At 47.8% G+C, this 27,009-nt stretch overlaps 1 protein-coding gene across 7 annotated transcripts in view; it reads left to right on the plus strand.

The window, feature by feature from the left end:
• Nucleotides 1-27,009, plus strand: part of FARS2 (phenylalanyl-tRNA synthetase 2, mitochondrial) — a 311,692-nt gene that overhangs the window by 20,688 nt on the left and 263,995 nt on the right. For 6 of the 7 annotated variants that reach the window (XM_055570515.1, XM_055570513.1, XM_055570512.1 and 3 more), the window contains one exon: nucleotides 3,279-3,320. The exons of the other annotated variant lie outside the window; for it this stretch is intronic. In XM_055570515.1, the coding sequence (XP_055426490.1) occupies nucleotides 3,279-3,320 (42 nt within the window). The remainder of the gene's footprint in view (nucleotides 1-3,278; nucleotides 3,321-27,009) is intronic. 7 annotated transcript variants of the gene reach the window in all.

Here is a 27,009-nt window from a genome sequence, read left to right on the forward strand (position 1 = left end):
GACAGAGGATGAGGTGGTTGGAGGGCATCACCGATGCGATGGACTTGAGTTTGAACAAACTCCAGGAGATAGTGAAGAACAAGGAAACGGCACGCTGCGGTCCATGGGGTCACAGCGTCGGACGTGACTTAGCAGCTGAGCAACAGCAGGCCTGGACCTGAATGAGAAATCGGGTGCCCAGTGTGTTGCGACTGCTGTGAGTGCTGGGGGCCAGTGTTGGGCAGTGAAGTCTGTCCCTGTTGGCCCTGCTCCCGTGGCCTTGGGCTTAGTGGGGGAACTGAAGCTCAAGAGCAGACCCAGCACCGGGGCTCCTGTGTTGTAACGGGGGAGGTGCAAGCTGCCAGACAGCTCGAAAGCATGGCCTCTAACCTGCTCTGAGGGTTCTGGGGTTGGGGTGGGGAGTGTGAGTGTGCGTGTGTGTTGGGAGGGTGGTGGTGCCTGCAGAGTGCCTGTCACCGCCAGGCTTGTGACTCCATGGGTGTGGGGTATGCTGCGGCGTTGGCAGTTGTCAAGCTTCCCAGATCTCAGTGTAGCAAAACTTGGGCACCTCCAAGCCTTATAATGATACGTGCATATGGATTTTATCCACAGAATGTTTTTGGTATTAAGGAGCCACTGAAGGACAACCTAGACAGCATATTAAAAAGCAGAGACATTACTTCGCCAGCAAAGGTCCGTCTTGTCAAGGCTATGGTTTTTCCAATAGTCACGTATGGATGTGAGAGTTGGACTATACAGAAAGCTGAGTGCCGAAGAATTGATGCTTTTGAACTGTGGTGTTGGAGAAGACTCTTGAGAGTCCCTTGGACTGCAAGGAGATCCAACCAGTCCATCCTAAAGGAGATCAGTCCTGAATGTTCATTGGAAGGACTGATGTTGAACCTGAAATTCCAATACTTTGGCCACCTAATGCAAAGAGCTGACTCATTGGATAAGACCCTGATGCTGGGGAAGACTGAAGACAGGAGGAGAAGGGGACGACAGAGGATGAGATTGTTGGATGGCATCACCAACTCAATGGACGTGAGTTTGAGTAGACTCTGGGAGTCGGTGATGGCCAGGGAGGCTTGGCGTGCTGTGGTCCATGGGATCGCAAAGAGTCGGACACGACTGAGCGACTGAACTGAACTGAACTGAAGGACTTTAACCAGTAGAGTGGTTAAAGTTAGTTCACATGGCTCGGATTTCAGGAATAATCTTTTGGGATAAGGAATAGCCCACCTGGATGTTATTTAATCAACTAATATTGAGGGTCTCGGGCCGGTGTTATTAAGGGTTAGGAGCCCTCCCTGCCACGGAGCGCTGGATGCTGTCACCTTTACTTAGGTGCCGCCTGACCTTTGCCCTTTGCTGTACCTTTTGTGTAAAGCTGTCCCGTGTCTTTGCTGGCACGCAGAGCCTGCAGAGCTGCCTGTGAAGTCTAACCCTGTGTGTGACATCTTGGTCTGGGGCCATAAATACGGTTCTAAAGTCATAAATTATCTGTAATGAAATTCACTATAGATTTACCTAGGTAAATAAATGAATTTTGAAGCCAAAATCATAGAGGGAAGTGGTAAATTCACTTGAGTAAGAAAAAGGAACAAAGAGAAATGGTCATAATACAGTCTGGAAAGGAGAACCCACATCTGAAAAATAGACCTGCACATGAAGAATTTGCAGTGAAGGAATGCCTCTCCCCCGTCTTTCAAGGGAAGAATGACATAAGCAGCAAGAAAACACATTTCCCAAAGCACCACGGTATGTTGGTGTTAACACAATAGTATGGATTTTGAAATGGAACTGTTATTTTGAAGTGAATTTGTTTGCCTGATTTCTGAGGAGGAGACAGGTTTTCAGAGAATCGGGAAACAGCGGGCAGCAGAATCCCCAACACTGTCGTGATGGGCTGGTTGTGTATGTATGTTCAGAGGCGGGTGACCACGAAAAACTGCCAGACAGGAGCCTGCTTCATTTACAGGAGGTCGTTTCCCTCCTGCCGCCTCAACGTGGCGCCAGCCGTGAGTCGCGGGAGACAGGAGGCACTGTGTGCTGCTGAGGCTCAGCCGGTCGTCCTGCGAGGCCTCCCCACAGGAAGCGGTGCCGGGGGCTCTCCAGAGCTCCACTGGCCGCCCCGACTGACTGACGGAGCCGTGTCTCTGTTGGCTGACACCTGCTCTTAGACATTATTTGTAGAGAAAAGATCACTCATGGAAGCAGCCAGAGAGATTGTCAGAGGTCAGACATGCTGCTCCCAGGTTCATCGAGGGCGAGGGGCTCGACGGATCAGCTGCTTCTCTGAAGCGGGGTCTGTGCTGAGAGTGGTTTTCCTGTGAGTAAATAGTACGTTCAAATAACAGGTCATAAGCGACACGCCAGAAACAAGCGTAGATTCTTGAAGGTTTGAACGCTGTAAGCAAGACTTTAAAACCACCGAAACAACACAGTAAGAGACCAAAAAGACTGACAGGGAGACACTGAAGAGCTCGGGTGGCCACAGTCCTGTCGTCCCAGTAAGAAACCAAGCTTGCCAGGGTGACAGTCGGCACTTTTGTTGTTTTTCTCCTCCTCTACTATTTTTTTTCTTATTCTTCTTAAAAATTTTTCTCTTCATTTTTTTCCTTTTAAATGAACGGTCCACAGAGCTTCTCCAGCCTCCAGGGCCTGAGGCCTTGAATCACCCCAGTATCCTGAAGCTGTTTGACGTGACTGGCACCCGGGAGACACTCCTCCTGGTCGTGGAATGATGCTCGCCCCGCCGCTGGACCACGGCCGCTGAGGAGGAGGCCCGGGCAGATCCCGCCAGGTGGTGTCCGCCGGGCAGGCCTGGTGTGCGGCCACCAGGGGGTGGCGTCCTCGGGCCCCGAGCCGGGCCTCCTGCTCTCGGACATCGGCCTCGGCAGCGGCGCGGGCCGACTGTGGCCTCGCAGGGACGCCGGCTGACTGTGGCCTCAGCAGCGTTCTCCCTCAGCGGCCGGCCGGGCGCCTTCGTTCCTCTTTCCTTCCAGCTGTGTTCTCTGTTCTGCCACACACAACCGCGTTGTCCGTTTTCCTCGTGATGCTCTGTTGATTTTACAGTATTTCTAATCGCTGACGACAATGACTGTTTTCCCAATCGGATCAGAGACCCAAGACTTACATTATGGGAAAGGATCTTAGCGATTCCCCTTGTTTACATACTCACAGAGGTTATGTTACTTGCCTAAGGCCACAGCTAGTTGGTCAGAGAACTGGGTTTCAGAGGGCTGCATGAGCAGATATTGAGCGGAATATCCGACTTTTTTCCTTTGTGTTCATAGAGAGTGGAAACCTGCCTGATCACTTCCAGACCCTGGATCCAGGTGAGAGGCTTGTTAGGGGAAATCATGAGGGACCCCGAGGAGGGACTGGAACCTTACGTGGAGACACCTCCCTCCCCAACCACAGGGCCGGCAGACTGGGTCAGCGCTGTGCACGGGATCCCTTCAACTTAGAATCCAGTGAAATTACCCCTCAAAAGTGAAGGGACATACACTTTCTCAGACAAACAAAAGCCAGAGGAGACACCCCCCAGCCCCAGGGGCCGGCACACTGGGTCAGCGCTGCGCACGGGCTGCGTGTGGGAACGGCCCAGGACTCACTGATGGCCTGAGCCTGACCAAGTGAGGACCACCTAGGCTCCTGGGCCACAGGACAGCCCCGCTGGAGGGCTGCATCGTCTACGGGAAGCCCCCGCCCTCAGCCCACCCACCCACAGCTGCATCCTTCCCCGGCCCGTGAACTTGTGCCCTAAACCTCGGCTCTGCAGCCTCCCAGGCTCAGGCTGTGGCCTCTGGTTGGAGACCGTGTCTCTCGACAGGATAGCCGTGGGAGAGATGAGACCAGCAGCCACGGCGGGCAGCACTCTTCAGAGCTCCTGGGAGTCAGCTTGTTTGCAGGCCCCCGAGTCCTCTGCTCACGCGGGACAGGGTCCTGATCCCAAACTCCAGCCCCGACACCTGGAGGAAAATGGAGCTGTCCAGAGTGCTGGAATCGCTGAGCCTGGACGGAGCCCTGTCCAGCCCGAGGGGCTGGGCCCTACAGGCCTGGAGCACACAGGGCTAGAGCCCCAGCTTCAGGAGGAGCCTGATCCAGGCCCAACAGGAGGGCCGTGGCTCCTCTGCCCTCCTCACGAACTGGAGCGCAGACGGGGATCGAGGCCTTCGGGCTGAACATCTGCTGCAAACCCACCTTAAACTGGACCAGCCCCTCCCCCGGGCCAGTCCTCTATTCATGTGCAAGTTCATTTATCCAAGTAGTTGATATTTTGACTCCTGATGGAATGTTAGGATCTGGGTATGTAAATATGGGTAAGAAGTGTTTGTTAAACAACCATATTTGTGGGGCAGCTACCATGTGCTTGAATGATGCGAGAGCTGGAAAGATGAATAGAGTATGCCCCTTGTCCTTCAGGGGCAGTAACTGATTGGAGAGTTATTCACACGTATTTATTATGTGCCCAGAACCCAGCAAGTCATAAAGAAGCGTCTCTTTATTGTTAATCAGTGTATGGTGCGGACAGGTATAGAGGCGGAGCCCTGAACCCAGCCTGGGGAGGGGGGAGGTTGGGGGGTGGAGAAGGATGAGGATTGAGTGGGCCAGGGGGTGGAGGGGAAGGCAGGGAAGGAGGGGCAGAGACCCTCAGTGCCCCCTGCCCTGACAGAGCACAGGGTACCCAGCGGGAGGGCTTGGAGCCCAGAGCCTGGAGCCCTGCGCATGGTGGAAGCAGCCCTGTGTCCACCAGAAGGGCAGAGTGGCTGGGGGAAGCTCGAGGGCAGCGGAGGCCGATGGCTCACTCCACCTGCCTCCCTGGGCCGCCCAGAAGGTACACTCGAGCTGGGAAGGTTTCAGATGCACCAACTCCCTGCTTTCCAGATGTTCTGTAGGACTCAAGAAAGGCGCTTGGATGTTAATAGATAGGTCCCAGGATCTAGCTGGTGCAGAAAATGCCTGAGATTAGAGTCCACTCTGTCCCTTGGTCTGTGCCTGGCCCAGCAAATGCTGATTCACCAAATGCTTGCTTTTCTAGCTCCATGTCCATTGCCTTTCTCTCCTTTGACATCCTAAACCACTGCCCCTAACATCCTCCTTTGTCTTTAGCTCAAAGTGGCATTTCAGGGGCGGGCTTTGGCCATTTTGTTCAGTTACTCAGTTTTCCTGGGTCTCTCACGTGTTCCATGCTGTCAAACTTTTGATTCTCTTTGTTTTTCCCTCTATTAATCTGTTTCATGCCAATTTAATTTCTAGACCAGCCAGAAGAATCTAGAAGAGTAGAGGAAATTCACATCATAAGATGCGAAAATTCTGGAACTTTTTCCTCCAATCTGTAATATTATCCCTCTGAAGAAAGTTTTTTTTGTGTGTGTGTGTGTTTTCCCTTTTAAGTTCTATTATTTTAAAGCCCCACTGGGTCCCTGGAGCTGATATAGTTCTGGTGGACAGGACAGTGTTGCACTCAGCCTATCTTCATACCATCTTGGAATTGCCCTGCTCTGCCCACGAGGGATACCAGGGTTTAGCCATACAAAGATGGGGCTGCTTTTCCATTTTGATTTCAGAGATGCTCAAGACTTCCTCCTGCTTCCCTTATGCTCCAGATTATACAGGTAGCAAGTTACACGTACAAGTCATATACTTTTTACTGTGAGTCTCTGTTTTGAATATTTAGGGTGGAAAGCTGCTCTCCTCTGGATTCCTTCCAGGATTTTCTGCTGGCTCCCTGGGAGGATAGTGCGGAATGACCAGTTTGGTGATGGGCTCATCACTGCTGAGCCTTAGGGAGGAGCTGGCGGGAAGCTGGCCTCACCGAGGCCTTTCCCCACCTGCCCCCGGGTCTGCAGTGACAGCAGCTTCTGCTCTTGAGGGCCGAGACTCTGCTCAGAAAAGAGCGAGGATAACGCACGTACACGTTACCTGCTTGAAACTGATAGGCCGCTTACCTCGGATTTAGTCTCTCTACCAGTTAATTTATAATCCATTCCACCCTTCTCTTCCCTTACCTGTCAGTCACCACTCTTTTCAGGGATAATTGCAAGGAAGAAGAGACTATGGCTTTCCTTCAAAATGTGTGTCACGGTTTTACTCTGCTATTACGTGCAAAGGTGGACCACCCACCTCTCCACCACCTTTTCTTCCCTTTCTCAGTTCTTCTTCTGTTTCTTGTTTTTTGAACATGTTAGTGAAAGGCCATTTGTATAATTTTGGTGAAATGAATTTCCATTTGCCAATGTATGAAGAGCACACGTTCCGGGACCCAGATCATAGGTGCCTGATTGATTGTGTACAGAGTTTTGGAGAAAACGTGGCTGTTGGCCCTAACACTTGGATGAAGCGAAGGCTGGAATGCAGCCTTCCCCTGCCTTTCCGGGCTTGGCTGGCGGCCGCGGAGTGCTGGGAAGATGTGTGCTGAGGCTACGGGCTCAGTGGAAGGAGCATCGATAGGCTCTCCACCTGGAACACATCAGGAGTCCCCTTGTTCCTTCCCTGCCTCCTTAGACGGCCCTGTTGAGAGACGAGCCGTCCTGCTGCAGGAAGGCGCGTCAGCAGCGCTTCAAACACCTGAGTCCTTGTCTTTGCTGCAGCTCACGGGCGCAGAGCTGAGAAACTGGCGCATTTATCAGAAATGGCTTCCACCTCTCATGATACTCATTTTTAGTTTTGTTAATAAAGAATGTTTCTGTGTGGCTTGGCTGCTTCATAGATTAGTAACATATCAAGTCCTTTGGGACCTCTCATCCACCCGAAAGCTGGGAGCTCTGGGGGTGTTTTAAATTTTCCCCTCTGTCCCAGGGGAGAGGAATTGCTGACATACTGTGGGCCAGAGCCCCTAAAACAAACCTATTTCCGCCTTTTATACCAAAGCTAGGGGAGTTGCTGGCATGATGCGTTGTTGATTTTGCTTCCTGATGCTGAGTACACCTGACAGGTCTGCCGTCCGGCAGTGGGCGGGGACTCGTGGGTACTGGTGTGAGCCCAGCTGCTCTTCTGCTCCTGGGCAGGGACCAAGTTGAGCAGTGTCCACCCTGCAAACACGAGGATCGCTTCGTTGCTGAAGATCAGGGGCCACAAGCATCTCTGGTGGTCTGTCGTGGGACACATTACCTTCCTACGGCTCAGATAACAGATTTTAAAAGAGCCGTGTCAGGTAGAACTATTTTGCACACATTTTCAGGTTAGAAGTAAAAAGAACAAATTCCAGTTATTTACAAAGGTGCCTGTCACGACTTATGCTTTTTGATAAAATATTCCAAATAATCCACAATATTTTTCTTACTAAACACTATGAGAAAGATGAAAGGCAGATGACCAGATATTTCTATTATATGCAGTATACATATTGGATGAATTCCTTTAACACGGTCATCACTGTGGTAGTAAAATGTCAAGAATTTCAAGTTCAAGGGAAGAAGTCCGAAGTTTAATTAAAAAATGTGAAGCCGTTATAAACATCACTAGTAATCAGTGAAATGAATATAAAAGCGTGCATTTCTAAGCATCAGATTGGCAGAGGCGAGACGACAGTGCTCGGCGTCGGGGGGTGGGGGGGGAACGTGATTCTCGGGCGAGACGACAGCGCTCGGCGTGGGGGGAGGGGACGTGATTCTCGGGCACACCTGGTGAGTGTCGGCCGCTTGCCAGTGTATTGTGACGACTCAGGAGATGTGCGTGCTTTCTTGATGTGACAGTGACCGTCATCCACGATTGCTCAGTGCAGCTCCATTATTTCTTGTGACCATCAGTGGGGCGCTTCTCAGGCTCGGTGCCCCCGAGATGTGACTCACCGCACGGAGGGCTTGCACTTACCCCAGGGGAAGCCCAAGTTGCTGCGCTGGTGACTGAAAGGATGTTTATCCTGGATAGAACGAACACAGGCTCTAGAGCAGGGGTCTTGACGTGTTGTCAAAAGGAACACTTTTTCTTTTCCTTCTGTAAGTCATGAACATCTGCATGGGGCCATCCTGGCCAGCCAACTCACAAACAGGCTGGTAGAAGTTAACTTTCATTATCTGAGGTCGGCCAGCAAGTTTCTGTAGGATACTGATTTCCGAAATCATTCACGTTCTCCACCTCGTTCAGTTTTTCCCACCGTTGATGCTTCAAAATTGTGACCACCTGGAAGAGCTCGCCCGTGTCTCTTAATTGGCTGCAATTGCTGTCCTGCCCAGGAGAAGGCAATGGCACCCCACTCCAGTGTTCTTGCCTGGAGAATCCCAGGGACGGGCGAGCCTGGTGGGCTGCCATCTGTGGGCTCGCACAGAGTCGGACACGACTGAAGTGACTCAGCAGCAGCAGCAGCAGCAGCAGCTGTCCTGCCATCATTGATGTGCTTGTGAGCTGTTTTTGGTCATAACATTTTTGATACCAAATGCATTTTTTTTTTCCTTTCAAATTTTCCAGACACCAGCTGGGTGTCTTATAATTAAATTCTGTACTGACTACCCAGCGTTAGCTTAAACCCTGTAGGTAAAGGGCTAAGTCCCACCGGACTCCCCCACCTCCTTCAGATGCTAGTCACTCACCATCCGGGTCTCCATCTATACCTCTCACCACCCAGGTGGAAATTTTTGGTTTTAACAATGCCGTCCTCAGGTTCAACAATGTGCTAGATTGGCTCACAGAATGCAGACAGTGCTTTACTTGGGGGTTTACGGGTTTATGGTGAAAGATATAATTCAGGAACAGCTACCTAGGAGGATGCGTGGTTTGGGGGCCGGGTGGGAGCGCGGGGCCCCTCCACCCTCCTAGCACCTTGGTGTGCTTGCCACCGGAACACTCTCTGAACCCCATTGCTTAGGGATTTTTATGGAGGTTTTATCATATGTAGGTCTGATTACAACAAGTACAAGGATATTGTGGATTAGAAGAAAATCAGAAACATGTGGCATCAAAGAAATTTCATGTTCATTAACAGACCTCTTTGGACTATGCCTCCAGGCTTCCCCAGAGATATCTTCATTCATTAACTCCGACGGGATCATTAGATTTGAGTAGTTAGAACATGTGAGCATGTGAACATATGTACTTTGTAACTTCTAAAAGACTGTACAAATGTGAGTATTACTAGGTCAGTACTGTTGGTTGATCATCTTATTAAAGATTGCCAAATATTTTGGGGTCCATCATTTATTAGGAACTCTGAAGTTTTCAGGTCGCCTTTGGATAAAAGATTTAATTTTTTCTCTTGTATTGTTTGGTTGCATTAATCATGGCGGTCTGCATTTTAATGTCTCCTTTTTTAAAGTGTGTTTTTTGGACTGCTGAGTTGTCATTTTAAAGTGCTTTGTACATAGATACTCAGAATGAGAGGTTAGCCAGAGCCGTGTTCCCCGTCTTCTGGGAGCATTTAAATGTCTCCGCCTTCCCCACACCCAGCCCACCATGCACCTGCTCTGCCCCTTAGGATTTGCCAGTCACAGGTGCTTGGTGCTTTAGGCGCTCAGTCGTGTCTGACTCTTTGCGACCCCATGGACTGTAGCCCACCAGGATCCTCTGCCATGGGATTTCCCAGGCAAGAATACTGCAGTGGGTTGCCATTTCCTCCTTCAGGGAATCTTCCCGGCCCAGGGATCAAAGCCACGTCTCTTGCGTCTCCCCGCATTGGCAGGCGAATTCTTTACCACTAGCACCACCTGGAAAGTCCATATACCATAGGGGTCCAGGCCAATTTCAGAGAACACTGGCTGCTTCTCAGGGCCTGGTACTACCCCGCTATATATTGTGTTGGCCAAAAAGTTTGTTCAAGTTTTTCTGTAAGATGTTGTGGGTTTCACATCTTAAGGAAAAAGCGGGATGAACTTTTGGGCCAGCCAGTAGTCCCGGTCTTAAAGGGGACGTTGCTCTGAACCCGTTGTCCACTGTTCCTGTGTAACTCGTGTCAGGATGTCTGGGTGGTTCAGTGAAAATCACGTGCAGTTTCATCAGTCCTTATGTGCCAGCTCTTCCACAGTGACCTTACGTTATTTCTAGTTTTCACAGAAACTGTGAAATGGGTATTCCTCACCCCCATTTTTCAGAGAAGAAATTAAAGTCCTGAGAGGTAGCATGACTTGTCAGCCTCCAGGTTAGGTTTGGGAAGTTCGGGAGCCGGAAATCAAGCCCAGGGCTGCTTTGCTCTGGTTACCGAGGGACCTTGGGCACTCACAGTGCGGTGAGCCCTGGACGGGGACCAGGAATGCACAGAAAACTCCGCACCCCCCCACCCTCCTGAGGAGGGTGCTGCCTGTTCCTCATCAGGATGCCGAGGAGGTTCTAGAAGGACTTAATTGAAATCTCTGCATAAATGCATGACTTTATATTAGGTTGGCAGAGGTTTCCTGCCAATATATGAAATGCTGAGAATCAATAGGAAGAAGTTTACGGTTATAAAGTAGAAATGAGCAGAGCATGAAAGGCTAATTGGGACGTGTGGAATGTTAGAAGACCTGCAGATTTATGTATGTGAGGTTTGGAAGATGCTCCCCTAGCAGCTTCCTGCTGGTTTTGATAATGATGATGGACTGAAAGTAGCTGAGCTCCTCAGATGAGCCCAACGGCTTCATTTAAACGCATGCTCTCCCAGATTACCCTCCTCTCCTTGTACCTGAAGAGCATGCACCTGTGTTCCACTGGCTGTAAGATGATTTAGGGTCAGAGAGGAAGTGAAGAAAACAAGGCACTATTACGTGACTTCAACACTGTTTATCGGCGTCCTGCCCCTGAGGTTGTGCCTGAGCCCCTAGCGTGAATGGCAGGGGGGGGGTCAGTGCCCCCAGGGAAAGGTGCTCCCAGTCGTTACAAGGGAGTAAGACCACAGTGGTTCAGCAATGACAGCAGATCTAGACTCGCTTTCATTCAGCAAAGCGACTAATTCTGAGTTGAGTCGGCTGTCATGATTATAGGCCAAATGAAGAATGCTGTACTAACATTGAGTTTTTGATACAATTTTTAAAATGTAATCCAAAACACTTTTTTTTTGTATCAGTAACTTCTAAAATGTACCATTCTACTTTTTTAATTGTCTAGGCATTTTCTTCCATCAAATACTTTTTTTGTGCTGTTTCGATGGAATTCTGTCAGTGAAATGAAAGGAAACTAAGCCTATGAAGAACCAATATTTAAGTGATGCTGTTTATTTTTTTATTTTAGGCTATACCACACTGCACGTGGGATCTTAGTTCCTCGACCAGGGATCAAACCCACACCCTCTGTAGTGGAAATTCAGAATCTGAACCAGTGGGAAAACCAGGAAGTCCCAATGCCATATACTTTGATTTTACTTAAATAGGCGGGAAAGGAGAAGAAAGCACTTTGTGTGTGGAGCTCACACACTGTGTGCCGGCACCCTCCTAGATTCCACGTGTTTACATATATGTGTGTTGTATGTCTGTATACTGTTATACCACGTTGTCTGCCTAGTATTTATAACCATTTTGCAGATGACAAAACTGTGGTTTAAAGAGATCAAATGACTTGCTACTTAACATGGGTTTAGAATTTGAACCCAGGACTTTTTCTTTCAAAGCTCTTATTTTCGTTGGTATCTGTCTTGCGAAGACGAAACTGCAGTTATCAGAAGGTTACAGAACATGACATGGTGAAGCTGTAGCGTTGCTTTCGATCTAGTTGCTTTGAGCAGCCCGGTCTTGTTAAGTAGGTGTTTCATGAGGGTCCTAGGGTGAGTCTAGAGAATGTGTGAGGGGAGTCGGGCCTCCCTAGGGGTTGAGCGTTTTTCCAAGGATCTCATCCTCTAGAGCAGAGGAGGGTGCCTTTCTCAATTGCTGGTCTCTGGTTATAATTGATTTTTAGAAATTCTCTTTGGCAGCTGTCACTTCTGAAGCTGTGCTATTTGGCTACTGTTTTTCTTCACATGGGGCTTTCCTGGTAGCTCAGATGGTAAAAAAAAAAAATGCTCCTGCAATGTGGGAGACCTGAGTTTGATCCCTGGGTGGGGAAGATCCCCTGGAGAAGGGAATGGCAACCCACTTGTGTCCTGCCTGGAGAATCCTACGGACAGAGGAGCCTGGTGGGCTACAGCCCATGGGGTCACTTGTCCGACTTGGCCACTTAGTATTTTGAGCCGTGCCCAGCGAGCTGCCAGACCAGCAGCACAGCACCTACACGTCTGGTGTGACTTTGAGCTCGGCCCGCGCTCATCCGCCTGTGCGCCCTCTGCTGTGCCTTCCCTGGTCCTTGCTGGCTCTCCAGACTTAAGGCGTCCACCACTGACCATCCCCTCGGGGTCTCGCCTCTTCCGTGGACGCACGCCCCTCGTTCTCTGCGTTGGCCCCTCCTCCTGCACCTCTGCGGGACTCTGGCTGTCCTCTCGTCAGTGAGGCGCTCCCTTGTCAGCGTGTTTCTCTGTGTAAATCAGTACCGAGGTGCTCCAGCTTTATATATTTAAGGTCTTTGATGTTGGGGATGACTATTTGAACAACAGTATTTTACACAAAGTGGGAGTTAAAAACCCCTTTACAAATGATTTCAGTGTGACTTCATTTTAGTAAACTCACTGGCAGCATAGGGTTTGGTCAGGGACCGTATCACAAGGGGCACAGGAGGCCTGGCACTTGCACATCATTTGTGGGGCTGCCAACCAGGGCACTCCCGCTGGGAGATCCGATCGGCCCTCTCTGTTCAAGACGCGTAAACCGTTTGGCCTTGCAGTCCAGCTTGTAGGAGTTTGTCCTAAAAATGCTGTTATGTATATGCAACCATATGTGTACAAGGGCATTCTTTATAGATTTATTCATTTTAGCAAAATATTGGAAAAAGTTCAATGTTCAGTAGGGAAATGGCTGAATACATTGTGGGACACTCGTATGACGAAAGACTGCCCCGGGCAAAAGAATGGAATAGATCCACACGCACCTTCCCTGTGAATTCTTCACTGACAAGAATAAGGTGCAGAACAGACGCTAACATTTGTGTAAAGTTAAGTCTGACTCCGGAGAAGGCAGTGGCACCCCACTCCAGTACTCTTGCCTGGAAAATCCCATGGACGGAGGAGCCTGGTGGGCTGCAGTCCATGGGGTTGCTACAAGTCGGACATGACTGAGCGACTTCACTTTCACTTTTCACTTTCATGCATTGGAGCAGGAAATGGCAACCCACTCCAGTGTTCTTGCCTGGAGAATCCCGGGGACGGGGGAGCCTGGTGGGCTGCCATCTATGGGGTCGCACAGAGTCGGACACGACTGAAGCGACTTAGCAGCAGCAGCAGCAGCAGCAGCGAGTCTGACACAGTTGAAAAGACCCTGATGCTGGGAAAGATTGAGGGCAAGAGGAGAAGCGGACGACAGAGGATGAGATGGCTGGATGGCATCACTGTCTCAATGGACATGAGTTTGGGTAAACTCTGGGAGTTGGTGATGGATAGGGAGGCCTGGTGTGCTGTGATTCATGGGGTCGAAAAGAGTTGGACAGGACTGAGCGACTGAACTGAACCGAAGTCTGCAGGGGGGCGTGTGTGTGTGTGTGGGTGCATACAGCTCTACGGCGTGGAAACTTGCTTGTAGGGAGGTCGAGGAGGCAGTGGAATTTACTCTTCACTGCTTACCTTTTCATAACATTTCAATGTTATTATTATAATTTTTTCTATGAAAAATATCAGATTAATTTTTTAAAAGTCTGAAGTCTGACAGTTCAGACATATTCCCAAGTCTGTTGACTCAACAACAGTAGGTGAGATAATGTGTGTAAAGAGCTTAACATAGTTCCAGATCTAACAGCGTGTCTTCAGTAAATGAAGCTGAGTGGGGGCTGTGGCAGAGACGGTGGAGCTGGGTGAGGACGCCAGGACTTTACACCAGGAAGTCCTGGGGGCGAAGAACAACAGATGTCCTGTCCCCCAGGTCAGCCTCACCTGGGTATCTGGGTCCTCACAAAGAGATGGTCGGAAGTGTGAAATAGTTTATAGTTTTGGTGCGTTGGTTTAAAAGATAAAGTTAAGAAGTAATGTTTTTCTTTGTTCTTGTCTGCATTTTCATGTTTTTTTTTTTTTTTTTTTAACATAAAGTGATCGTGAATCACTTAATGTCAGAGAAAAAAATTAAAAGCTGTATGTGTCTCCTCAGGGCAAAAGCAAGTATTGAGTCAAACTTCGCAGCCTTGACAGATAAGCTGTGCTCTCTTGTGGTGTGGAGCCTTGGCCACCACTATCGAGCTCCTGGTGTGTCTAAGCCTGGTTTTGAGGAGCAGGCTCTCTGACTCTAAGGTTAGGATCTGATACTGCCATCTGAGGATGTCCATCGCGGGTTCACGCTTTCCGTGAAGCTGCTGGGGTGGGATCTGGCTTCTCACACGTGACCGTCTGCTGGGGCCTCTGACCTGTGAGAGCCCCGGTCCCTGGCGCAAGTGGCCACCAGCTGTGCTTGTCAGGAATTCCTGCGGCCAGTTCTGCGTCTGCACCTCGGGTGATGGTCAGTGACTCGCACACTTGCAGCTTCCTTGTCCGTTTCAGTTTTGCTCCACCCGACCCTCTGTGACGACCAAGGCCGGAGAGGGACAGGTATTCTCCTGGAAACCCTGCCAAGGGGAGGTGGGGATGACACGGAGAAGAGACCCCGGTGACCCACGGGCGACCACGGGTGTGCACGGTCCACGTTTCTTCTGAGTGTTACGGGTTTCTGGTTTGGTGGGCTGTGCTCAGAAGACCATTAATAGATGTGTTTTTAATCTTTGTGTCCTGCAGTTAGGTAATGATGTTATTTTGTGTTTTTACCAATATTAAAAAAAATCCATGCTGCTAAGTCGCTTCGGTCATGTCCAACTCTGTGCGACCCCATAGACAGCAGCCCACCAGGTTCCGCCATCCCTGGGATTCTCCAGGCAAGAACACTGGAGTGGGTTGCCATTTCCTTCTCCAATGCATGACAGTGAAAAGTGAAAGTGAAGTCCCTCAGTCATGCCCGACCCTCAGCGACCCCATGGACTGCAGCCTTCCAGGCTCCTCCGTCCATGGGATTTTCCAGGCAAGAGTACTGGAGTGGGGTGCCATTGCCTTCTCTGAAAAAAAATCCATAAGTGATTTAATTAAATGCACAGATGTCGTTCAGATAGAAAGGATTTCAAACCTTTCTTCTTCTGAACAGATATTCTTAGCTGAAAGAATAACATGTTTCTGATCAATTCGAAATTAGGAATAAATCATTTTTCTATAATATTTCAGCAGTGCTGTTGGGCGACATACAGTTACATTAGGTGATTCAGTGTGTAGAGATGTCATGAATTAGTTTTTCACTATTCCCATCAGAGATTTAAGTTTATGGAGAAATTGTGTGGTCAGTCATCAAAGAAAACATATATAACAAAGTAAAACGTTAAAAAAAAAAAACCTTAACATCTGGTATATAAACAGAGGGGCTTCCCAAATGGCTCAGTGGTAAAGAACCAGCCTGCCAGTGCAAGAGACGTAAGAGCTGCGGGTTCGACCCCTGGGTGGGGAAGATCCCCTGGAGTAGGAAAAGGCAACCCACTCCAGTATTCTTGCCTGGAGAATCCCATGGTCAGGGGAGCCTGGTGGGCTACAGTCCGAAAGAGTGTGACTGGACTGAGCTACGGAGCGCCCGTGTGTATAAACAAACATGGACTCTTACTTAGTGCCGTCGTCAAGGACTCTTACTTAGTGCCGTCGTCAAGGACTCTTACTTAGTGCCGTTGTCAAGTAGTCAGTGGCAGCGATTTTACCTACAGGGAGTGCAGTCGGCAGAGGGCGCCTGTGCCTTTAACTCCATTCTTTTCATACTTGGGGCAAGTGTTTTGCCTTTTGCAGAGAAGAGAGAGGCAGGAGAGGTGGTTTTTCGGGAGGTGCTGAACTCCGCGTTGCTGCTCCCACTGGCCGAGTGTCTTTCTAGCACAGACTTCAGGAAGCAGTGGGCCTAGCACTTCAGTACAGAGCTCCTGTGAGACTTCATAGGAAAATTACAGAGGCATAGATGGAATCGAACCATTCACTTTCACCCTTTTCCTCTATATCATTTTATTTTCATTGCCGACTAAAAATTGTCACTTACCATCCAGTTCCGTAAGAATGCAGTTGCTGGCCTCGATAGCTGCTGACCTTCACCAGCCCCTGCAGGAAGTGCAGGGTGCTGATCAGGAGCCAGGCACTCTGCTCCAGGAAAAACGGGAAGAACAGGCCTTCAGATAGTCAGACATTTTCAGGAGAAGATTGTATGAGCCCAGTTCTTGCAACTCTGTATCTAGAAAAGCACTAAAATCATGACTGCAGACACCTGTTCCTCATGACTAGCAGTGTGTGCGTGCACGCTAAGTCATGTCAGTCGTGTCCGACTCTTTGCAACCCAGTGGACTGCAGCCCGCCAGGCTCCTCTGCCCATAGAATTTCCCAGGCAAGAATACTGGAGTGGATTGCTCTGCGCCCCCTTCAGGGGATCTTCCAACCCAGGGATTGAACCTTCATTTCTTACATCTGCATTGGCAGGCAGGTTCTTTACCACTAGCGCCACCTGGGAAGCCCGTGACTAGCAGTAATGTTCTGCAAAAATACGTGTTTCATTGTATGTACCGCTTTTACCAGAATTACATATATGCTGACTGCCCTCCCCCCACCTCTTTGGAGCAGTTTCTCAGATCTATCATGAGAGGCTGTCTCCTGGGCTCATTTTGCTCCAGATAAAAACTCATAACTCCCAGGTTGTGCATTTTTTTCAATTGACATTATTTATCAGATCTATTTCCTTTGAGATTAAAACAACCTAAAAGATAAGGTAGTTCTTAGTAAGAAAGCTCATCGTGGAGGGAAACATATCTTAGTTCTAAATATTATATATCATTCTAGAGTTATAAAACAAGACGGGCTTTTTCTCTGAAAGAACAAAGATCTGGCAGTTGATGGTTTTTAAAAGTCAGAGAGACTTTATTTCATTCCTGTGTAACTGGAAGCTGGGAGTCTTCAAAGTGTTTCTAAAACCAAAGATATTTCTTCACATGTATGGCAACTCATAAATCTGTGGGCAAATAAACTGTTTTCAAAAGCCCAGATTTGTTTTTGAAATAAAATATACGCTTGTGTTTCCCAGATCTGTATTTAAAATGATGCGCAGAGCTATTTATGTGGTGTCAGACTCGAAAAGACCGCCAGCATTTCAAAGCTCTCAAGTAAACAGTGGCTGACTCTGTCACTCCCTGCAGAAATCTTTCCCAACTGTTTTTTAACCTTGCAAATTTTTTGATACTTGTAAATATCCAAAGATGGCTCAGTGGGTAAAGAATCCACCTACAGTGCAGGAGACAGGACACTCAGGCTTGATTCCCGGATCAGGAAGTTCCCCCGGAGAACTTGGCAACCTGGCAACCCCCTCTGTATTCCTGCCTGAAAAATCCCATGGACAGAGGAGCCTTGCGGGCTATAGTCCCTGGGGTCACAAAGAGTTGGACACTGGTGAATAAACACACACACAGTCTTACATTTTCGTGGGTCAAATATATGTATCATTTGTTTCTTTTATTTCCTTGTTAAACAGTCATTCCTAACCCCAGATCAGTTGAAGAATTACTCATATTTCTTCCATTTGCTTAAAAAAAATACTTTCAAAACATTACAGAACTTTCTCTTGTCTTGTTTTGGCATGTCAGATGAAGTGAAGATCAGATCATTTTTCTCCCAAATACTTAGTTTCTTAACACTTTCTTATATGAGCCATTTCTATCTTGATTAATGAAAATATAAAGTTTTTAGATATCTCTGAATGTATTTGCTCTTTCAGTTCTTGCACCAGTTTTTATTATTATTATTTTCCTATTAATTTTTCAAAAAATTCCTAGCTTCTATCACTTGTTTAATTTTTCAAATGAACATGGGGATTATTTTTATTTACTTTTTTATATACTTTATTTTATTTTTATATTTTCTTGGTCATGCTGTGTGGCATGTGGGGTCTTAGTTACCCAACCAAGGCTCAAACCCGCACCCCTTGAATTAGAAGGTTGGAGTCTCAACCACTGGACCAGGGCAGTCCTAGGGATCATTTTTAAAGTTGGAGAGTTGAACCATAAAGAAAACTGAGTGCCGAGGAACTGATGCTCTCGAACGGTGGCGCTAGACAAGACTCTTGAGAGTCCCTTGGACAGCAAGGAGATCAAACCAGTCAATCCTAAAGGAAACCAACCCTGAATATTCACTGGAAGGACTGACGCTGAAGCTCCAATACTTTGGCCGCCTGATGTGAACAACAGTGGACTCTGGGTTCGACCTGGGCTCTGGCTCTCACCAGGACCCCTGTTTTCCATGTGTTTGTACAGCCTCGTTTTCCTTTTCTACAAAGTATCAATCTTGAATTGTGCTGATGACTAGATGAGGGGATATCTGTGAAGTGCTCAGTGGCTCAAGAAATACTAGTCGTAATAATGCCGTGATTATTCTATTATTCATCTGTTCTTCCCCCAGACCTTTTGCAAGAGGTGGTGGTAAAACAATGAGCAACTTTTAGACCTTTTTCTCTTTGATCTCTTGTAAAGGTCGAAAATCTGTAAGGCAAATTGCTATTTTGATATTTTAAAGATAGCAGAAAAGCTGTGGTTTTTCCAGTAGTCACGTATGGATGTGAGAGTTGGACTATAAAGAAGGCTGAGTGCTGAAGAATTGATACTTTAGAATTGTGCTGGAGAAGACCCTTGAGAGTTCCTTGGACTGCAAGGAGATCAAACCAATCAACCCTAAAGGAGGTCAACTCTGAATACTCATTGGAAGGACTGATGCTAAAGCTGAAACTCCAATACTTTGGCCACCTGATGTGAAGAGCTGACTCATTAGAAAAGACCCTGATGCTGGGAAAGATGGAGGGCAAGAGGAGAAGGGGGCGACAGAGGATGAGATGACTAGATGACATCACTGACTCGATGGACATGAGTTTGAGTACGCTCCGGGAGTTGGTGATGGACAGGGAGGCCTGGCATGCTGCAGTCCATGGGGTCGCAAAGAGTCGGACATGACTTAGCACCTGAACAATAGCAAAGAAAGACCCAGGACTGCCGAGGCTGCAAAACTGCTAATTTACATGAGTATGTTCATCAGGACGGCGTAAATTAAATAAATGTAATTTGTTAAGTAAGGGGGCACCTTGACCTCTCCACTGCAAGGTCAGCATGGGGTTCCTTTCAGTTGCAGCATGCCCACAGCGCCTCAGACACACTGGCGCAGACGAGCGCACGTGTTCTGTGTTCAGAACAGGTGGTCAGGAAGTGGAGAGGGGAGGAATTCAGCTTTGTGCTTGAATTTTGTGTTTGAGACGGGCAGACAATTAAATGCCTAAAGCAGCACAGGAAAGCGGCTTGAACTTTAAGAATGTTCCTTCTCCTGCTTCGCCCTGAGATTTTCACATTTATATTAATTATCTTCACAGCTCGTATTAGGTTATACAATAGAATCTGAATTTCAGATAAATGTCAAAATCAGAAAACAGGCCTATTACCCTTCACAGGCAGCCAGGGAAGAAAACGCGCTTCTGTTCCTAAAGCGTGTTGTCCTGTGAAGCACCGACCTTATTTTTCAAATACCTTGTCACCAAAACAACCAGGAAATCTCATTAAAGAGTCCCCAGGGTGCTGGGGCTGTGGCGGGGCGTGGCCACGTGGAAGAGTGAGCCGTGGCTCCAAGGCTGGGCCTGCCCCCGCTGGCCCGGGATGCCCTGGGAGCCTCTCCCCGCTGGACCCAGGCCTCTCGTCCAGGGAGGGAGCACGTGCACCCGGCTGGTCTTCAGTGTCCTTTCAGGGTGTTCACTTCTCTGGGCGGACACGGGAGGCACCACTCTGCGTGTTTTTCCGAGCCGTTCCCAAGAGGTAGTGGCGCTTTGGTCCTCACTCAGGCTCACGGCGCTCATGTCGTTAAACTCATCCCCACCCTAGTGGTGTCTCTCCGTTGGTGTGTGTGTTTGTTTGCATCATTGTGAAACAGAGCAGGACCCTATGGTCCTTTTCCCCCAGGTCCTCAGCCTGCTGTTTGTCTCTGGACAAAGAATAAGTTCCATAAGAGACGTGAGACAATGCAGAAGCAAAGGATAACAGTCAAAGGAGACCAAATAATAGTAGCTCAGTCACTGAGCAGGGTCAAGGAGCTTGAGTTCCTCCTCCTGGGCTACAGGGAACATCCTGAGCCACATCCTGGGAGCTGTCCTCTGGATACTGAAACCCCCACCAGGTGGAAGAAGTCAGCTACATGACGACCAGCCTGTGGCTAAGACATAAGCTGCCACAGTCCTGAAAATTGGCCTCAGGGACACAAACTGGCCCTGTGTTTTCCTGAGGAGCAGTGGTTCAGCATCCACTGATTCCGTGCACTCAGAGATGTTCTAGATCAGAACTGCTGTGACTAACAGGAATTAACTGTGTATTATTTTCATTGTTTTCATGATTCAGGTATCTTGCAATTTGAATTAAATGCTTTCATGTACTAGCTAATCCTTAAAACTTACAAAACTTACAGAAAAATGCAGAACTATGTTTCCAGGGGGTTTAGCAGAAAGCTCAGGATGATCAGGACTGGTTGGGGCTGCTCAGGGCTGACGGAAGCTGATATGTGGACCTCAGTTTCACTCTCCATCTCGATGCAGTGTTCAGGCATGATCTAGCAGGTGTGTGGCTACCTTCTCTGAAATAAGAATTAAGGAGTGCTGCTTGATTTCCGTCCTTGTGAATGACTTGCTGAGAAACCTCAGTGCTGTGCTTTGGTTATTTTCATTAGGTCTGCTGTAGGGAGAGGACGGAGCAGTTGCGGTATCACTGTGAGTTTACGGATGGTGTCTCTTCTCAGTGAAACAGCAATTTGGAAATGCCTAACATGGGTATTCCTAGTGGGGGTTACTCCTTTGACCTGGGAAGAGGTTCTTTTTAAAGGACAGAAACATCATCCTGTTCCTCCAGGAGCTTAAAATCCAAGAGATGGGCCAGCGTCCTGATGGGTGGGCGCAGTGAGGGTTTCGTGGGCTTCTCAGGAAGAAAGAAGGGATGGGTCCTTTCTGTGTGGGCAGAGTATGAAGGATAAGACCTGGTGTCACAGAGGTGGAGCATCTCTGGGGTTACGGACCATGTCAACAGGAAGCTGTGTTTCGGTTTGAAAAGAAAACTCAAAAGGAAGTTACCGGGACTGTGTCTGTTGCAAAAGTGAGGTTGGCTGGCATTTATCAGGAGAGGACGAGCAGTGGGAACGTCAGGGGCAGCCTGGGACCAGGACCGGCCAGCCTGCCCTGACCTGGTGCTCCTTTCGGTCAGGAGGCTCGTGCGGGCCAGCCCAGCGGTGTCTGTCTGTCCTAGCGTGGCCAGGAGGAGCCAGGAAAGAGGAAGAAAGCAAAGGCTGCAGAGAAGGGCGGCACCAAGCCACCACCTGTAGGTCGAGAAGCGTTTCAGGCTGTTAGTGTTGGCCTGATGATTGCGGAGCTATCAACTGTACTTCAGGAAAATATAAAAAAGGAGATACAGCGTGGGGAGAGAGAAGGTGGGATGATTTGAGAGAGCAGCAGCATTGAAACATAACCGTTACCATGTGTAAAGTAGACAGCAGTGGGAATTTGCTGTGTGACACAGGGAACCCTAGGTTGGTGCTCTGTGACAACCTAGAGGGGTAGGCTGGGGAGGGAGGTGGGAGGCAGGTTCAGGAGGGAGGGGACATACGTATGCCTATGGCTGGTTCATGTTGATGTATGGCAGAAACCAACACAAGATTGTAACATAATTATCCTCCAATTAAAAATAAAATTAAAAAAGTACAGAAGCAGATAAAAAAAAAGTAATTATGGAGATACAAACTGGCAAAGACTCTTTCCTCCACTCTAGCCAAGACTCCAGGATTTTGTATGCAGCGACTTTATTTGGAGGATCTTAGATGAAATCAGTTTATTTAGAATATTTAGGAGAGAAGGATTTTTAACCTGGAGGCCATGTCTTCTGTGTAACAGTATTATTTCTAATTACCTAAAATAGTTTTTAATATGCAGTTTAGTGAGTTGATTTAAAACAAGTTTTAATTTTACTTGCCATAGCCATTCAGCTTGCTAATTATTTCTGGGTGAGCATGTTGGTCTTTTTCATTAGCTAAGTATTTTTTTTTTTATTTTGAGACTGTTCTGTACATGTGGGGTTATTACATTTTATTTGAGCACTGAATTTAGTGGATAATGAATTTTGCTGTCAGTCTCCAAATGTGTGCCATGTGGAACTAGTGTAAATAGCTTTCGTTAAAGACAAAAGTAAATGACGACTAGTTGATTGACCTAAGTTGAGATTAACTAGCAGTTTTGATGTTTCATTTGACTTTGATGAGACTGTGAAGAGCATTAAGGATGAATGTGGTATATTTGTTTTATGGTGTTTTACATATATATTTTTTATATGCATTGAGAAGAATTTTTTTCCCCTGGCATACTTAAGAAAGTATTCATACTAACGGGGACTAGTAATATGAACTTAATTTTAACTGATATTTTTCTCAAGTGAAAATTTGTGAAAGAGTGGTTGGGAGTTCAACTGCCATTCCAAACATGGTGACATCTTTAGATACTTATTAACCAGGCTTTAATTTTGCAGGGTCCTTCGTCTGCAGTCATTCCCTCATGTATTCGTTTAATTACAGATTTTCACCTTTTGACTTGTGAGAGCAAAACTGATTTCTCTTGGAACTGAGTCCAGTGATGTGTGTGTGTGTGTGTGTGTGTGTGTGTGTGTTTTAAAAAAACCTTTAAAAAGTTGTGTTTTTCCATTTGTCTGTGTCCATCACAAAATACTTTTCTCTTGAGGACTCCTCTATTCTTGAATAATTAAGAAGTTTCCAGCATGGCAGAACACTTTCCAATCTCTCATTCTTCAAAACACGGCATTTATGAGCAAAGAATGGTATTGCTAGTCATTTCTCCACTGAATTACAGTGATGAAAAGACATCTCTTCTGAATGGGAACGTGGCCTTGTGTATTCAGATAACCATTGTGTTTAGAATTGCCTTTGTTGCTCCTTTTTTTCTCCCCCCCTTAGACTTAATTTTAATAAAAGACGTTATCTACACACAAGGCGCCGATCACATACGAAGGCCATGCTGTCGGGGGTGTGGGGGGCTCTGATCTGTGTGCCTGGGCACCGCCTCTCCTCGGGCCTGCCCTCCGAGCGAGCTGCCAAGCTCTTGCGTAATTGTCTTGACAAGTGTGCACTCCTTCATGGAGCAGCTGGGCCTCTGCCAGCCCGCAGAAGCCAGGCACCCCAGGTGGCAGAGTCCAGTGCCACTTTCTTGCTGGTGGCTTTAAGCCATACCTTAAACATGTTGCTGAAACCAGTGGTGGATAGATAGTTATTTGAGGTAAGGATTGCATTCATTTGTTCTGGCGAGGTAAGAGCATTTGTGAATGGTAAAGGGTGGCTGGTGTTTCTGAGCTGCAGACACTCCTGTGTGCCGGAGCCTTCTCTTTCTGCCTTGGGGGCTCCCTTGTGCCACTTACATGCTCCAGAATCCATCGGAAAAACACATCTAGATGGTGCATCTTCAGAGGAGAGAGTTTGTATGCTTCATGCTGTCTGGTGTTAAAGGGCCTGAAGTAGAAAAGCAAGCAAGGTTGTTGAGCCAGTGCCCACGGCCACGTCTAGGAATTGGGCACACCAGATGCGGGGAAAATAGTCATGTCCAGACGGGAAGAGCTCAAGGAAGCAGTCCGGGCGCTCCTGGTGCCACTGTGTGTTCAGACGTTCTCCGGGGCGATCCGTGTTACTGCAAGTGAGTGACATCCAAACACGGTGTCCACCTGACCCTATACTGGTTATTTGCTGGAGGGAGACATGTCCATGTCCACAAATAGTTACCTCCAGTGGGTTCATTTGGCATGAAAAGTGCGACTCTTTCTGTTTCTGTTGGCTTCAACCAAGCCAGCAGGAGGCTGCCCAGTGAGTTCCAGAATCTGTGCAAACAGTATCTTCTCGTCTTTCTGCACATCTAGGCTGGACTCCCTGTGATTTTATTCTTTGTGTGTTGCATAAAAACCCTCCCCAAATAGCCCCCCGTTATTCTCCAGGGTGGAGCTCTCCTGATAACGTGCGGCCTTGTCCCCGGGGACAGACTTCATTTGCTCGTGGCCTTTCCCTTCTGGTCTTCCTCTCCCAGGGACGGAACTCTGCCTGCGTCCTGGTGACCCTTTGGTAAGATCTTTGCTTTATTTGAAAAGTTTCAGCTGTGTTCTTGGCTTCTTTAACTCCTTCAGTTTGGGTCATATGAACATTCTGTAACCCAATCTTGTTTGTTTCTCTAAAATGTATAAATGTCTTGATACAGATTTTCCTGAATTCAGAACTAGCTTCTACTAACACTGGAGTAGTTGTTGTTCAGTCGCTCACTCGTGTCTGACTCTTTGTAGCCCCATGGACTGTAGCCCGCCAGGCTTCCCTGCCCTTCATTATCTTCTGGAGTTTGCTCAAACTCATGTCCATTGAGTCGGTAATGCCATCCAACCATCTCATCCTCTGTCACCCCCTTCTTTTCCTGCCTTCAATCTTTCCCAGCATCAGGGTCTTTTCCAATGAGTTAGTTATTTGCATCAGGTAGCCAAAGTATTGGAGCTTCAGCTTTAGCATTAGTCCTTCCAGCAAATATTCAGGGTTGATTTCCTTTAGGATTGACTGGTTTGATCTCCTTGTAGTCCAAGGGACTCTTGAGTCTTCTCCAGCACCACAGTTCAAAAGCATCAATTATACTAACATAACATGATGTGTTTTATTTCTCTACACTATTTTATTACAGTTCCCTTCTGAGTAACATCACCTATGAGATAAGAGAGGTGAAAACACTTTAATTGAACCCATTTACTGTTTTGCCATGTAATTAAAATTCCAATAAGCCTGTTAATATGTCAAGCTGAAACTCCAGTCCTTTGGCCACCTCATGCGAAGAGTTGACTCATTGGAAAAGACTCTGATGTTGGGAGGGATTGGGGGCAGGAGGAGAAGGGGACGACAGAGGATGAGATGGCTGGATGGCATCACTGACTCGATGGACGTGAGTCTGAGTGAACTCCGGGAGTTGGTGATGGACAGGGAGGCCTGGCGTGCTGCTATTCATGGGGTCACAAAGAGTCGGACATGACTAAGCGACTGATCTGATCTGATCTGATTAATATATCAAAATTAAAGAAAATGCTATTTCTAGAAGTACCGAAAGGTCATTCCCTAACACACAGGTGCCTGAAAAAGTAAAACATGTTATTTGTCCTGAGAAGGAAGGCAAGGGGAGGCTAGAAAGGTAGCTGGGTCCCTCCAAAGCCATATGTGAATTTTCTGCTCAGCCATGAGAGTTTTTAAAGGGAAAAACTGAAGAAATAATAGCTAATCACTGAGATGGGGGAGCGGTTAGGCTGGTGTGCCAGCTGGTGGACTTCTTGTGATTTTTTTCTTTAGATGTTAGCTTGTTCTCATAATTTGTTCAAGAGATTACTGAAGGGGGTGCTAGGGAAGCAGTCTGGTCACCTGTTAATGACTTAGGCTTCATTTCTATTCCTCTGATCTATGGAAAGAACCAAAAGGTTCTTCGCATCAGGTGGCCAAAGTATTGGAGCTTCAGCTTCAGCATCAGTCCTTCCAGTGAATATTCAGGGTGGATTTCTCTGGACCACACAGTGCCTTGCCAGCAGGTTAGGCAAGGCGTTGTGTGGTCCGGAGATCTGAAAGGTGTGCTCGGGCTGGAGATGAATAGAACAGGGGGGTGTCTGGTTTCAGGTTAGTGACAAGACAAACAGGGTCCCCTCTTCAGAGCTCTTTCCTGCCAAAAGTTGCTCACGGCCTTACTTTTCAGCTTCTTGTGAAAAGCAGTATTTTGGACATTTGCCTACTCAACATTGTGACATCTGTCAAGGAGCCTGGTGACCATGGAGTTTGATGTCCCCCAAGGAATGAGTGTGAAGTCACTACAGAGTAAATGAAACTGATTACACAGTAGAATGAACAGATTCTTCCCGTTTCTGAAACCCGAAAGAGCTCAGCCTTGAAACCACTCTTTCTGCAGCAGCTAATTCTGGAACCGAGGCTGGTAAATCAACACCATGCAATGCCCGTCACTGACTCTGGACCACAGTGAGGTTTGACCGTGAACCTGGAGACGAGACACGGAAGGGTTTCATGTCACTAAAGGAGAGGTTATGCCACATGGCTCTTTTTCCGCCAGAAGCGGACCCAGCAGCGCAGTCGATAAGCTGGGTCCCACATCAAATGTGGGATTTGATGACGTGGCTCTGTCACCCGTACTTAACTTCAGCCCGCCCAGGTCGCTCCAGCTGCAGACACATGCGTGAAGTCATCTGGGCAAAATCCAGAATTCACCCTGTGTTCTCTGTCTCAGTGGGTGACTGTTTTTTTAACAGTCTGGGTTCTTTTTTTAACCTTTAATGGGCCATTTTTAACCTTTAATTTAACTTATATTGTGTCTTATACTGGCAATGAATTAAGTACATTATGAACAAGATCTTTTCCTAGGAGATAGGTACTGTTTTCTATGAGAAGCCTGAGGGCCAAAAGCAGTCAAAGGCTGTGTGCAGTGATAGCACCTTCCCCAGAAGGCTCCTGAGCATGCAGACAGCACACGCCTTTGGAGGGAAGAGGCTCTCTTGTGTCTCCCAAGGGCGCTGAGCTGGGTCGCTGACAACCCACCAGCGTGACTGAGTGCTGAGATGCATAAGGCGGCTCGGGCATATTTAAAATTTATATCCGCGGCGGTGACAAGCCCAAGCACTACGGAGGGGAAGACAGATTTCCGCTGAAGCTCAACCAAAAACACTTTCCACCACAACTCTGACAAAACAGTGCCATAAATGAACAAATCCAGAGAGTTTCTGGGTTCCATGAAAACTTCTTACGTGACGGCCGTCTCACACACCAGGTCTACGCCCAGGCGTCTAATAAGCCACCTCACAAGTGCACAGGCGTTTAATTCGGAGCTGGGTGTTCTCAGCTCCGTCATCCAGGTGGGCTGTGATGCCAGGGTGCACTCCTGGGGTGCTCTGGATGGTCACTTGGAGCAATGTTGTTCCCGTCTAATGCGTTATTATCATGAAATTAAG

This window comes from Bubalus kerabau, chromosome 3 (assembly GCF_029407905.1).
Source record: "Bubalus kerabau isolate K-KA32 ecotype Philippines breed swamp buffalo chromosome 3, PCC_UOA_SB_1v2, whole genome shotgun sequence".
NCBI classification, from domain to species: Eukaryota; Metazoa; Chordata; class Mammalia; order Artiodactyla; family Bovidae; genus Bubalus; species Bubalus kerabau.